This window comes from Rhinatrema bivittatum, chromosome 2 (genome assembly GCF_901001135.1).
Source record: "Rhinatrema bivittatum chromosome 2, aRhiBiv1.1, whole genome shotgun sequence".
NCBI lineage: Eukaryota > Metazoa > Chordata > Amphibia > Gymnophiona > Rhinatrematidae > Rhinatrema > Rhinatrema bivittatum.
Window position 1 is genome coordinate 416,656,696 of NC_042616.1, and position 14,916 is coordinate 416,671,611.

General features: G+C 48.9%; 1 protein-coding gene across 1 annotated transcript in view; it reads right to left on the minus strand.

The window, feature by feature from the left end:
* Positions 1 to 14,916, minus strand: part of CACNA1I (calcium voltage-gated channel subunit alpha1 I) — a 592,517-nt gene that overhangs the window by 189,804 nt on the left and 387,797 nt on the right. The window contains 6 exon segments of the mRNA XM_029587119.1: positions 6,012 to 6,204; positions 7,333 to 7,422; positions 7,719 to 7,844; positions 8,137 to 8,263; positions 8,361 to 8,545; positions 9,354 to 9,422. Coding sequence (XP_029442979.1) covers positions 6,012 to 6,204; positions 7,333 to 7,422; positions 7,719 to 7,844; positions 8,137 to 8,263; positions 8,361 to 8,545; positions 9,354 to 9,422 — 790 coding nt within the window.

Consider the following 14,916-nt stretch of genomic DNA (forward strand, 5'->3'; position numbering starts at 1 on the left):
TGAGATCCTTGAGGTAGCGTCATGCAGAGGCTTGAAAGGAGGGCCTCCCAAGATCCGTAGGACTAAGTTGAGGCTCCAGGAAGGACAAGGAGCCTGAACCGGAGGCTTTAGATGCTTCACACCCTTGAGGAATCAGACGATATCTGAGTGAGAGGAAAGCAGAATCCCTCCTGCCGATGAACCAGGGATCCAAGAGCAGAGACCTGAACTCTCAGGGAGTTGTAGGCGAGGCCCTTCTCCAGGCCCGCCTGTAAGAACGAAAGGATCTGAGGGACCGAGGCTGTCCATGGCCGAGCTGAATGGAGGCGCAACAGAATTCGAAAACCTTCCACACTCGGACATAAGCGAGGGACATAGAAGTCTTCCAAGCCTTGAGGAGAGTAGAAACTATGGCCTCCGGATATCCCCGGCGTCGCAGTCTATGCCTCTCAAACGCCAGGCCGCAAGACAGAAGCGACACTGAAGAAGGCCGCCCATCGTTAGGTTGATCAGATCTTCAAACCACGGACAGTGGGGCCATTGTGGTGCCACCAGAATCACCGGAACCCGGTGGACTTCGATTCTCCGAAGGACCTTGCCCACGAGGGGCCACGGTGAGAACACGTAGAGGAGAAGGTGACATGGCCAGGAGGGGTACTACGCGTCTACTCCTTCTGCGCCGTGCTCTCTTCTGCGACTGAAGAACCGTGGAGCTTTGAGTTGTGGGAGATGGCCATGAGATCCAGGTGAGGGGTTCCCAAACGCTGGATGAGGAGCTGCATCGCCTCCTCAGAGAGCTCCCACTCCCCCGGGTCGAGACGTTGTTGGCTTAGGAAGTCCACCTGAATGTTGTCTACCCCTGCGATGTGGAAGGCCGCCAGCCGAGAGAGGTGGGCCTCTACCCACGCCATCAACTTGTCCATTTCCAAGGAGACATGACTACTCCTCGTGCCCCCCTGTGATTGATATACGCTACCGTTGCGTTGTCTGAGAGAATCCTGACCACCCAATGATGGACGAGAGGGAGGAAACTTCTCAGTGCCAGGTGAACCACTCTGGTTTCCAAGCGATTGACCTAGTAGCTTGAGACCTTGTCCACTGCCCCTGAACCAAGCTTGTTTGGCAGACTGCCCCCCCAGCCGGAGAGACTGGCATCCGTGGTAACCACAACCCAGTCTGGGATGTCCAAGGGCATTCCCTGCGCTAAGTGGAGCAGGTCCAGCCACCCAACGCAGGCTGTCTCTGGCGGGCTGCGGGAGTGGAAGGATGGCTTGGAACTCTTGCGACATCGGTTTCCAGCGGAGAGTAACGCTCTCTGTAGAGACCGCAAATGCGCAAAGGCCCAGGGTACGAGGTCGATCGTGGATGCCATGGATCCCAGGATCTGTAGGTAATCCCAAGCCATGGGCGAGGGGAGGCAAGAGAAATGTTGAACCTGTTCCGAGAGCGCCTGGGCACGATCCGGCCTGAGGAAACCTTGTGCGTTGCTGTGTTGAACCATGCCCCCAGGAAGTCCAGAGATTGCGAGTAAGCCTGCTCTTGGCGTAGTTGATAACCCAACCAAGGGATTGCAGGAGCTGTACCACTCTGGTGACCGCCTGATGACCCTGGAGCAAGGTCTTCGCTCAAATGAGCAGTCATCCAGATACGGGTGAACCAGAATGCCCTCCCTCCAGAGAGCAACCGCAACCACCACCATTACCTTTGTGACCATTCGGGGGGCGGTCGCCAGACCGAAGGGCAGCGCCTGGAATTGAAAATGCTGCCCTAGAGTCTTGAAACGCAGGAAACACTGATGCTCCTTGAGTATGGGAATTGAAGGTAAGCCTCCATCAGATCCAGGGAGGCTAGGAATTCCCCTTGATGGACCGCAGCAATCACCGAGCGCAAGGTCTCCATCCTGAAGTGAGGGACCTTGAGCGACTTGTTGACCAACTTGAGGTCCAGAATTGGGCGGAAAGAACCCTCCTTCTTGGGAACCACAAAGTAGACTGAGTAATGGCTGGAGTCCAGTTCTATGGGGGGCACTGGAATGATTGTCCCTAGAGCCAGGAGTCTGTTGAGAGTCTGTTGCACAATAAGCTGCTTTTGGGGTGACCCACAGGGAGAGAAGAGGAATTTGTCTCTTGGGGGTCGAGCAAAGTCCAATACGTAGCCGTGCCTTAGAATATTGAGGACCCACTGATCCGACGTGATCCGGACCACTCCTTGTAAAAAAGAGAAATCCGGCCCCCAATCCTGGGAGTCGGGGAGTGGGCCAATCTGGCATCATTGTGGAGACTTGGAGGATGCGCCTTGTGCCATCCTGTCCCTTGCCAGTCTATGGCCTCGAAAAGGATGGGACCAAGACTGAGAGCGGGAAGAGGGCATCCTAGGCGTCGCCTGTCTAGTGGTGCGGAAGTGACGTTGACTATGGAACCGGCTTCTGGAGGCAGTGAACGATCTGGCAGTTCGCGGCCGATCTTCCGGGAGCCTATGTACTGTTCTCTCCGAGAGCTTTGATAATCTGGTCCAGATTGTTCCCGAAGAGGAATTTCCCCTTAAAAGGGAGGGACCCCAACCATGTCTTGGAGGAGGAATCCGCTGACCAGTTGCAGAGCCAGAGGAGACGGCGGGCCAAGACTGCCGCTACCATTGATCTGGCCAGCACTCGGAGAAGGTCATAAAGTGCATCTGCTCCGTAGGCAATAATGGCCTCCAGACGGTCAGCCTGGCACGCTTCTCCGGGGGTAGATCATGAGAAGTGAGGAGTTGTTGAACCCAGCGAAGTCCTGCTCTTTGCGCCAGCAAGCTACAGATAGTTGCCCGGACTCCCAGCGCGGAGACCTCGAATACCCTTTTGAGGTAGACCTCTTGCTTTCTGTCCTGTAGATCCCGTAGCGCTGTGCCTCCCATCACCGGAATAGTTGTTCGCTTCGTGACTGCCGAAACTGCTGAGTCAACCTTCGGGAACGTAAGCAGCTCTAGGAAATCCTCAGGGAGAGTTAACAGTTTTTCTATTGCCCTGATGACCTTGAGGGAGGCTTCGGGCGAGTCCCATTACCTAGCTAACAGCTGGAGAAAGGTAGGATGAGTAGGAAAGGCCTTGTTCGGAGGATGGTGACCCGCCAGAACGTGGTCCCCCTTCTTCCCCGACGGAGTGGGACCAGGTGAATCCAGAGGCGGCTCAATGTCCAGTTCTTGTAGGATATGAGGTATAAGAGTGTCCAACTCGTCCCTTTGGAAAATCCGCAACACTCTGGGATCCCCTTCCAATTGCAAAGCAAGCAGGGGATCCTGGGGATCATTGAAGTCCGGGTCTGGCCCCTGATCCACCCCCCCCCCCACAGGGTGGAGGACCAAATGCACCCGAGATGACCCCTGAGGGACCCCCGGGTACCCCACCCCTGGGGCCCCTACTCCCTGGGGGACTCCCACGGGAGGAGGGTCAGCCATTCTGTGGACCTTGGGCGGCGGGGGCCCAGCGAGAGGATCCAAAGGCTGTGACAACCTGGCCAGATAGGCATCGTGCATGAGGAGCACAAAATCTGTAGAAAACAGGGGCGGGTCCGAGGGGGGGCAGAAAAGAAGGATCTCCCACAAGCAGGATGGGCTCCAGAGGGGAAACCGGTGTTAAAACCAGTGGAAACAGCGTCAAAATATCGTCCGATGTGCCTCTGTAGGGGCCGAGCCCGCCGGCTCTGCATCCAAGATGGCTGCTGTTCCCGCGCTAAGCGGGATCGGGGCCTGCTTCTGCCTGTGCGAGTGCGCTTGGCTGCACGAAATCGTACTTCCGGCTGGCTGCGAGGTGCCCTCCCCCCAGGGAGGCACCTCGTGCAGATCCCCTCGTGAGAGCCATGACCCGGGCTCTCCGCACGCCGAACATCTGAAGGCCCTCGGCATGACCGTGGAGAGGGGAGGGGGGGGCCGCGAGAAAAAGGCAGGTAGTGCCGGGAGAGCGGGAAAGGACGACCTCTGCTTCAAAACTCACACCGACCCTAGGACCTCCTGCTCCCTTCTGTCAGGCGCCGCAGAGGAATGTGACCTCTTTGCGGCTGGCAGCCCCGCGGAATGCGCGTCTCGGGGCCGCGGGTGGGAACGCGGCAGGGTGGGAGAAGTTGAAAGCTCCAACGTGCACCCCCGGTCGGGCTGTATCAGGAAATAACCTGTAGAAACCAAAGTATACACACTTACCCTGTATAGCCAGAGGTGAAGAGAAAAAACAAAAACCAGACAGAGGGAGAGAAGGAGCAAATCTGTCTGCAAGTTTGAAAGAATAAAATCCCTTCTTTTTTTTTTTTTTAAACTAGAGAGCTTGATCCATCCAGAGAAGCTTAGTAGAGGTAAGAGAAAAGAACAAGTACACTGACAATGTACTGGGGAAACAAAGGTTCCCCTGCTCCTATCTGCTGGAGTCAGAAGGATACTGAAGAGTAGGGATGTGAATCGTTTTTTGACGATTTAAAAAAATCGTCAGATATTTTTTAAATCGTCAAAAATCGTTAAGAGTCGCGATACAATAGAAATTCCCCCGATTTATCGTGAAAATTGTAAATCGGGGGAGGGCGGGGAAAACCGGCACACCAAAACAGCCCCTAAACCCACCCCGACCCTATAAAACTAATCCCTTACCTTCCCCCACCCTCCCGAACCCCCCCAAAACTTTTTTCGAGTACCTGGTGGTCCAGTGGTAGTCCCGGAAGCGATCTCCCATTCTCAGGCCGTTGGCTGCCACTCATAAAGATGGCGCCGATGGCCCTTTGCCCTTACCATATGACAGGGTATCCGTGCCATTGGCCAGCCCCTGTCACATGGTAGGAGCACTGGCTGGCCGGCGCCATCTTTAAAGATGACCGGCGCCGTCTTTAAAGATGGCCGCCGGTCCCCGCGCCCCCACTGGACCACCAGGTAATCGTAAAAAGTTTTGGGGGAGTTCAGGAGGGTGGAGGAAGGTAAGGGATCAATTTTAAAGGGTTGGGCCTCACTAAAAAAAAAAATACGATGTGAATCGGAACCGATTCCGATTCACATCACCACCGATCAGATTTTTTTCCCCCTTTAGCCAGAACCCGATCGTTAAGACGATCGGGCACACGATTCACATCCCTACTGAAGAGTAGCAGAGGGTGCACTGGTTTATAAGGCAGCACCCTCCGAAGCTTTGTCTGACTCCATCTGCTGGACGGGGGATATAACCCACCGTCTGGACTGATCCTGGTACATACAGGGAATTTTCCGTTTTCCAAACCCGTGGCTGTCAGCAGGTTCTAAAACAGACGCCGGTAAAATTAAATGTTGGTTATCAGACCCACTGACAGCCGCCGCCGCTTCCGCTAATAAGGAGGCATTAGGGACGCACTAGTGTCCCTAGTGCCCCTTATAAGCGCAGTGCCCCTTATAAGCGCAGGCCCTAATTTAAATAGAGAATCGCTCACCCAGGAGAGATGCCTGGGCACGCGTCGGGAGAGCCGACGCTCAGCACGGAGCGCCGGCTCTCCCGCAGGTTTTATTGCATCAGCCTGAATAAGCACTAACTAGATCAGATGAAATCTCTGCATGCACTTTCATGCCCCCACCCTGACTCTGCTTTTGTTTCACAGTGTGCACACTTTTACCTGCACACTTAAGGGGAGAGATGCAATTTTCAAAAGGGCTTTTTACATGGGTAAACATGCAATAATTAATCACTTAACAATATTTGAGGGTTGCTCCCTAAATGATTACACTGGTATATTTGGTAGTACACTTGCTGTAAATTAATGTCACATCAGATGATGCTAGTGCTGCCAGCTGCTTTGATATTAAAAGCTGAATTTATTGATTTTCACATTCATCAGAATGCAAGTTCTAATTGTAGAACCAATTGTTACAACACAATGATGTTGTTGCCTTAGGTAAGACTTAGCCTATAAAGATTGTTAACTGCAGTGGGATGGACTCTGGAGAGACATCATCCTTTATGAACCAAAGACTAGGTAAAGAAACAAAGACAGGAAAAGGATTGCTTAGGAAAACAGCCTATGAATCAACCAAACACTTAGGAATTTTCTTACTCCTGCGCTTTTTCTCCAAACGCCTGAGCCGTTTCTCTTCGCGCCGACGTGCTTCCTCAGCCTCCTGGTGCTGCCGGCACTTGTGGAAGTTCTCCACCACTACGCCAACAAACATGTTCAGCACAAAGAAGCTGACAATGAGCAGGAAGGAGATGAAGTAAAGCAACATCCAGGGGTTGTGGTTGGTCACTGGCTGGAAACAAAAACAACAAGGTGGGCTGTAATTGGTTGGTTAGGCAGGGCTAGGATACCAGATGGTTCTAGGTATTGTGGCACTCTCTGGTTCTTGGTCATAAAGAACTGGTTGGGGTGTGTGCATGTGCATATATATATTTGCTAAATTCTAGCTGGGTAATTCTTTATCCAGGTTAGAATTTAGCCGGATATATTGGTGACATATATATATATGTATTTATTTATTTACTTTGAAATGCATATGCCATGAATCCAAGAGTCTAGGCAGTTCACAAAGAACTAACATACATAATTTTGACAATCACAGAAATAAAATAAAATAACAAATAGAAGGTTTTATATATATATATATATATATATATATATATATATATATATACATACTGCGGTAGATTTTCAAAGATCATTTAGAGTGATAACTTTTAAATTATCCATCTAAATGACTTTTGGCACCTCTCCCCTTAATGTGAAGGTAAAAGTACCAGGATATTCGGTGACATATCTGGCTAAATTCTAGCTAGTAACTCTTTATCCAGGTTAGAATTTAGTCGGATATGTTGGCGACATTCCTGGGGTGAGTGGTAGGGTGTTCCAGGGAGGAACCTATCTGGCTACCTTTAAGATAGCCGGTTATATTCAGAGGCATCGATGAATATCCCATTTAAGTTAGCCGGATTGGTGAGTCCAGCTAACTTCTCTAGCCAGTTAGAGGCTGAATATGGACCCCATTGTATTTAAAACACCTGTGCTTTGTGACCAAGATCCAGAAAAAAATCAGCCTAAAATTCTCAGGATGCTTTGTAATTAGAGTTACAATGTAGAACCTTTCAGCTGTGAACCTCCAAGTTAAATCCAGCCCTTCTCTGCTGTGACTCAAGTCTCATCATTTGAGACGTGTTTGGCGCATTTCAATATAAGACATTAATCCTAATTTCCAATTTCAGCATGGACTGGTAGTAGTAAAATTCTCTCTCATCCCTATGGGTAGCTTGTTTGAGAAGATGCATGGATTGCTATTCTTTATACTGCTTCCTGCTCGGTGGATAAATGGAAGACTTCAGTTTACAAAAAGTCATAATAAAGAAGGAAATGTTAACTTATGACATTCAGATGGAATAATTTATACCTGCTGGTCAACAGCCACAGCATCTAGTCCATTATACATGATATTGACCCAGCCGTCCTTCGATGCCAGGACAAAGAGTGACATCAGTGCCTAAAGGCAAAGATAAATGTTCTATACATAAATGCAAACCACATTATATGTTCAGCCCCAGGGTCCGGTGCGTTACTGTCGAGTACTTGGTAAGTACTTGGTAAGGGGTAAAAACTTTCTTCACAAAACTAGGCCTCAAACACCAAGGGATGCAAATACTTTCCATCATCAAAACATATAGGAATCTGAGACCTCACTTATACCCTGCAGGTTACCGAATATGACAGAGCGGCCCACTATTTTTCCGGTACAGAAGCATATCCAGTGGAGCTCAGGGTACGACTGTGCACACTTACCTGTCCCAGGTTGTCAAAGTTGTACTTGTGGTGAACCCACTTGTAATTGGCAGCTTCACAGTCAGACCTGTTGGTAACGTTCCGGATGTCAACCCCGAGGCAATAGAAGAATTTACCCTTGAAGAGCTGAAAGGGAGAGAAAGGTGGGGCAGGGAGATAAAAGGGAGAGCAAAGAGTAAGGGAAGAGAAATGAGGAGGAAGTGGTTATCAAATTAAATTATCAGTTCCCCTGCACCATAAGAACATAAAATGTTGCCTTACAGGGTCAGATCGAGGGTCCATCAAGCGCAGCATCCTGTTTCCAACAGGGGCCAATCCAGGTTACAAGTACCTGGCAAGTACCCAGGTACTTAAATTTTATTGCATACAGGAACACAGAACTCCTGAGCCCAATGGAAAGACAACTTAAGCCTAATACCTGCACACCAAGGATGCCGAAGATAATGAAGAAGGCACAGCAAATCAGTACAATATTCCCAATGGGTTTCAGAGAGGAGATAAGGGTTTCAACAACCAACTTCAGACCTGGAGCGCGGCTAATAACCCTGCCAAGAGAAGGGAGGTGAAAGGATCATTAGCACCTTAGAGAAGGTGGCAATAAACAAGTGTGAGGTGGGGTCCTGCCCAGACACGGGTTCTCACCTGAGAGGTCGTAAGGTCCTAAGTAATCGAAGGACCCGGAGAACTCCCAGAATCTTGGCTCCTCCAGCTGAGGCCACAGACACCACAATGTCAATAAGGGACACAAAGACAAGAAAACCATCTAGAATGTTCCAGCTGCTGCGGAGGTAAGCCTGGTCCCCAAAATACAGGCCGAGAGAGACCACCTGCAAATAAGCATGAGAGGTACCAAAGAGAAATGAGGAGAGGAACTCCTTCTAATCTTATATTCATCCCTTAACCCTGAAGAAAACAGCTCCATCCTTTACAGGGCAGAGGACCAGAAATGTGAAAGAGTTTGAGGTAGATTAGAAAACAAAACTAAAAGAAACAAAAAGTGAATACTGTATTCACCTATCGGTAGATTTTTTTTTTTTTTTATGTCTTCTAGGTATTCCTCCTTTTCTTCTCAACAGGCTCCTAGCCAGTACCTCGGCCTTTTTTTATTTTTAACACAGATTGCTGTTGGTTCCAAGTGTGCTCCGCCTCTTTATGTCAACTGCTCAATAACTTCCCAAGCAGGTTAATGGGGGTGGGCATATCAAGTATTACACCAATGAAGGTGAAAAAACGTGCTGCTCCCCAGCAAAAATGAGTTAGCTAGTTCAAGGATGGTGGAGAAGAAACCCAAGAAACAGCTCTTTCAAAGAAGCACAGACTTAACTAGTTTCCCTGTTCATTCCTCTCTCCACTTTTGCCCCACACATACATAACCTGTACAACCATCCCCTCTGCCTAAGTACAGTTGGACTGCCCTTAAGGTTTGTCCTTGGCCAACAGAAAGCAACTCCATCATGAGCCTCGTCCAGTATTTTGTTATCAAGCCCGCAGCAGTACTGCTTGAGCAGCACTGCTCAGCTCTGCCAGGCCGAGAAGCAGCCACCTGAGCTAGGAGCTGAATCCACCCCTCTTACTCCACTCCTGCTTCCAGATCTGACCACCACTCCACTGTTCTTCCTCCTCCTGCAGACTCACCTTCAGGGTCATCTCGGCCACAAAGATAGCAGTAAAAATGTAATTGGACACGCTCAGGAACATCCTTTCCTACAGAAAACAAGGAGGAAAGTAACCCAAATGGCATAAGTGAAAGCCCTGCCATAAACTGCAGCCCAATGGTGTTAGGTTCCTTATTTAGGAGGTGAGGATTTTTCTCTTCTGAGGTAGCCCTAGAAAATAAATGCTAAACCTCTAGTGACTTTGGGTTTTGTTTTTTTTTACTTTTAGTAGTCATTATTAAGCACTGAAGCACAACAAAGAGCTAGGCAATATCAGCTATTCACATGATTTCTTATGCCAAAAGTAACAAGACAACATTGAGTGCATTTCAAAGCAAGGTTAGGAACCACGAAATGACTCACGTTCTCCTAAAGTAATTCCCAGCTATTATGACACAAACTGCAAAGCATCACCGTTTTTGTCCAATGTGTGGAGGATGATAGCATCGATGTGCCGATGAGGTACATTGCTGACTTTACACACCAAAAGAGAAAAGACGTGCTCGTGCATTGGTTCCAGTCTGTGTGGCAACACGCTGATGATTCAGATGTGCACTCAACATGGCAACTTTTTTTAACACTGCTCATCACCCAGAACATGTTACAGAAATAGTCACAATGCAAGTGCCTATACAAATGTGAGTCCCAGGGGCACTGTTGAGCATGCACTGATAACACTGAAAGTAAATGGAGCCAAGGTACCATCAGAGCAGATATAATTACATCTGGGACACTGTAATGACAACACGGATTAGTAGATATAAAATGGATTGACCGGAAGCCATTTAGTATTCTCCGAGTATTTATAATGATCCTTAAGCTGATGATGACATAGAAGTCTAAGTAGAGGAATGATTTGGTTAGGTGGATGCTATCTCCCCATGAAGGTGCAACCTTCACAAAAAAAAGATGGGAGTTGAGAATATGGGAATCTGTCCAAAATCTACTCACAGTCCTGGAGTGGTGGATGCATGGAATGCCTCTCAGAGGAGCTACTGAGGGCAAAGGCGGTAATGAAATCCAAAGGGGCATGGGATAAACACAGAGGGGTAGATTTTCAAAGGGATACGCGCGTAACCCCCGAAAACCTACCCCTGCGTGCGCCGAGCCTATTTTGCATAGGCTCGGTGGTGCACGCAAGCCCCGGGACGCACTTACGACCCAGGGCTTCGAAAAATGGGCGGTCCGGGGTGAGGCCGCGATCTGGGGTGTGGGGGCGGTCCAGGGGCGTGGCCCTGTGTCGGGGCCTGGCATGCCGGCAGTGAGCTGCCAGGCGTAACTCTACGAAAACAAGGTAGGGGGGATGTATGTAGGGCTGGGGGGTGGGATAGATAGGGGAAGGGAGGGAAAGGTGGGGGGGGACCAAAAAAAAAGTTCCCTCCAAGCTTCTCTGATTTCAGAGCGGCCTTGGAGGGAACGGGGAAAGCTGTCGGGCCTCCCCTAGGGCTCGGCACACGCAAGGTGCACAAGTGTGCACCCCCTTGTGCGCGCCGATCCTGGATTTTATAACATGCGCACGGCAGCACGCGCATGTTATAAAATCAGATGTACATTTGTGTGCGCTGAGTAGCGCGCACAAATGTACCCCCGTGCGCGCAAAATTAAAATCGGCCCCAGAGGATTCCCTAGTGGCTAAATGATGGAGGAATGAAGAGAGGGATAACCTTTGCTGACTGGGTTAACCTGCACAGAGCAACAATTACCTGAAGAATAAAAATAAAGAAAGAAAGAAAAGATTGTTGGGCAGGTTGGATGGAGCACTTGGTTCTTTTTCTGCAACATTTACTATGTTTAGGCGGGGGCTGGGGGAAGCAATGGAGCAGGTAGTACTGATAAACTACTTCCGGTCAGCCCTAAGAACAAAATGTGTGCGGCAGTGCAGCAATCTTCAAGTTCGAGCGTCATGTCCAGTAGAACCGGATGAGTTAGGGGAAGCTGCCAGAAGCAATGCACCAGGGAGGGGAAGATTGGCTGTTACTATTGTGGGAATCCCTGACAGCCAAAGGAGCGGTACTAAGGGATTGCCCTGAAGCAGACCTTAAGAACATAAGAACATAAGAAATTGCCATGCTGGGTCAGACCAAGGGTCCATCAAGCCCAGCATCCTGTTTCCAACAGAGGCCAAAATCAGGCCACAAGAACCTGGCAATTACCCAAACACTAAGAAGATCCCAAAGTACTGATGCAATTAATAGCAGTGGCTATTCCCCTAAGTAAACTTGATTAATAGCAGTTAATGGACTTCTCCATCCTGACTGGTGTAGGATCCTAAGTGTTGTCCTGCACAAATGGAGAAAAAATGTCTTCGCCTGCAATTTTGCTTCTCAGCAAAGTTGTATATAATAGGAAGCAAATAAAACAACTTGACTTTGCTGAGTCAGCTGTAGCACAGTGCTCATACCACTTCTATGCTGAGGATACCCATGTCTTCCTCTCCTGCTCTAATCCCTCTTCCTGTCGCTTATTCCCAACTTTCTGCTTGCCTCACTGCAGTATCAGCTTGGATGTGCTCTTACTTCCTTACGGTAAAACCTTTCGAAGTCTGAGCTTTTCTACTTTCTGCTACACAGTGCCTATCTTCCTCCTGATTCCTCCCTTTTGACTTAATCACCATCTCTGCTTTCTTTCTTTCTGCCAATCGGTCCTTCCCTTTTTCCGATAGAAACATCTCTTTCTCTCTGGCAGCCCTTTGCTAGCATCTATTTAATAAGAATATTTCTTTGAAAAAGTGTTTGCGTGTTGCCCTCGTACAGCTCTTTCCTTCCCCCCAGACTGGACTATTGTAACAGACTCCTTGCTGATCTGCCCTGACAATCATCCCATCCACCCCAACTCTACAGAATTCAGCAGTTTGTCTATTATATCTCCCATGTTACTCTCAAAAACTCTCCCTATTTTATGCACTTCCACTGGCTTCCCCATCTCTTCAACATGCGCTCTGCAAGCCACTTTTTTTTTTTTTACCTAAAATCTTCTGGTGGCCAAACTAGTGACTTTGTTTCTAAGATAAAGGAAGAAACATCTCCATTGCAATCCTTACCTACTTTATACAGGTTGCCTCAGATTCCTCTGTTTATTACACTGCCTGGTCCGTTATTATCATGTCACCCCCTGCCCCAATCTGGTCCTGGGCTCATGGGCTCACGGGGAGGCTCCTGAAGCAGGCCCAGCCCCATGACCTCCTGGGGGTTCCCACATGGGGTGCGGGTGGGGGCAGGGGAGTTCTTTTAAGGCTCTTAGGGCTTTCTGCTCAACAGCCCAAGTCAAGGTAAAAACCGCCACACTGCACACCAAAACTATGGTTTAAAATAGAATCTTTACTGGCACTGATGATAGGAACAAAAAAGCAGTCAAAATAACGATCCACCAGTTGACAGTTGCACTACAAAGAAAGCAATTCCAAAAAGCACAAAAACACAAAATCTCAATCTCTTTCAGCAGCACTCTTCTGTACTTATAGGCCAGTCACCTCTATGGGGCAGAAAGCCTTCCTCCTTTGGGATTCCCCGGTACTTTTTCTGTGGAGCAACTCTCCTTGTTTCTCGGTACTTCCTCTCCCTCGGGCAAGCTACTGGCCTGAAACTTCTGGAGATCCTCCCTCGGCTGGGCAGTTTTCCCCTTCAGTTCCATATCAAGCACAAATCCTCTATGCCAAAGACTTCTTTCTCAGTCCTGGAGACCTCTTGGGCATTCACTCTCTTGTAACGCCAGAGCCTGTCCACCTTCCCTGGACAGGATCTCTCTTTTTCGAGAACCCTGAAGAGCCAGTCCCCCATGCCGTACTTTCCCTGTGGAAGTGGGGGTTGCCCCCTCTGCAAAGAGACACACTAACAGTCTCAGTCCTGGGCTAAGGCTGGCTCTTCCGGACTCCTGACCCTCTCCTTCACTCTGAATCTTAGTCACATGGGCACATTCATTTTATCAAACCCAGGCCAGCTCCCACTGGGAAAGTGCCAAACCTCCCTAAACACACCTGCTTACACGACCTCACCAAATCGGGGCAGGGTCTGTTCTCATATACTAAACAAAATCCTACAAGTAGTAAGGGGCAAAATTGGAGGTCTCCTTACATTCATATAAGTCGGTCTGACTTTTACTTTGATGTGTTATTTTATTTATTTATTTTTATGGGACATTGTGGCTATGCTTATTGTGACCGCTTTGAGCGGTCCTTTCGACCTGGAAGGCGGTATTAAATAATTGTAAACAAATAGTGCCATAACCTATTTATCCAAATAAAGATCTCAGGATTTGAACCTGCGATCGCTAAAATAAAGGAGCAGCTTCCCTAGCTGACTGGATAAGAGCACTCTACCTACTTTATCCTGGCTGCTCATATCCTTTCCCTTATTTCTTCTCCTCGACACACTATTATAATCTATATAATAAAAATGTAAATGTTCATTTGTTCAAAATCTTAAATCTCCGAAAGTTTCTTCACCTATTGCTTTGACATTTTGACACAACGGTTGGCATTCCAATACGCGCGTGTTTTTATGTACCTAGATTATATAGATGTCACAACCTGTGACAGGTAAAACATGCTTTTTGGGAAAAAACAGCGCCATCTGTTGGACGTAAAAGCAACATAACGCTATCTACAATATAAATGGGCTCTGACCGACGGACCGCAAATGCACAGTAGAGAGCAGCCTCAACCGCGCATGTGCGGGACCATAGAGCTCTGCGCTAAGTGCTGGGTGTCACAGAGGGGAGGAGAAAAGAGCAGACGAGTCGCCGCTCAGAGAAACTGCTCAGCCCATTCCTCCGCCGCTGGGGAAGGGGGGAGGGAGTAGGGACTGCCGGACAGTTACACACAGGAGAAGGAAAGGGTAAAAGAGTCGCTGAGTCAGTCCGTCCACCGCCGGGGAAGGGGGGAGTGAGTTGGGGACGGCCGGAGCAGAGCTAATGCGCATTGTGAAATTAAACCAGACTAAGCCACGGCAACGCGTGGCCGGGTTAAGCTAGTACCAAATAATGTTCAAGCTTTGATTTAACGGCATTCAAGGACTACACCTGCTTATCTTTATTTTCTCTGACTCCTCTATCAACATTCTCGCTTTTGCAAACCAATCATGTGTTCCTAAACCCTAGGCAAACTTTGTTTCATGTTTTAAAACCCTTTCTCTTCTAGCCCCACTCTCTCTGAAATAAGCTCCCACTTGATATGCAGAATGCCACTTCTCTTTCTACCTTCAGGTCTAAACCTAAACCTATCTGGGCCTTCTCTGTGCTTTTGGGATTCCATGGCTGAAGGAAGGGTTTGCACAGAGCTGGCCAGTCCCTGCAGGAGGCCGGGGCTCTCAGCTGATGCCTGGCTGGTGTCCATGCTTCCAACCTCCCCCTTCCCTTTCCCACCAGCTTAGTCCCCTTTCCCCCTGCACTGACTGGGCCAGCTGTAGGACGAGGTCGGTGGCAGCACCTCGGACGTGTCCTCAATCTCTGTTACCCAGGGCTTTTGACTGCCGCTTTGAACTATGTGGCACTTCAAACGTCCTATGTGGTTGAAAGGTGCTAGTCAGGTCCTGAGTGGCAAAGGAAGC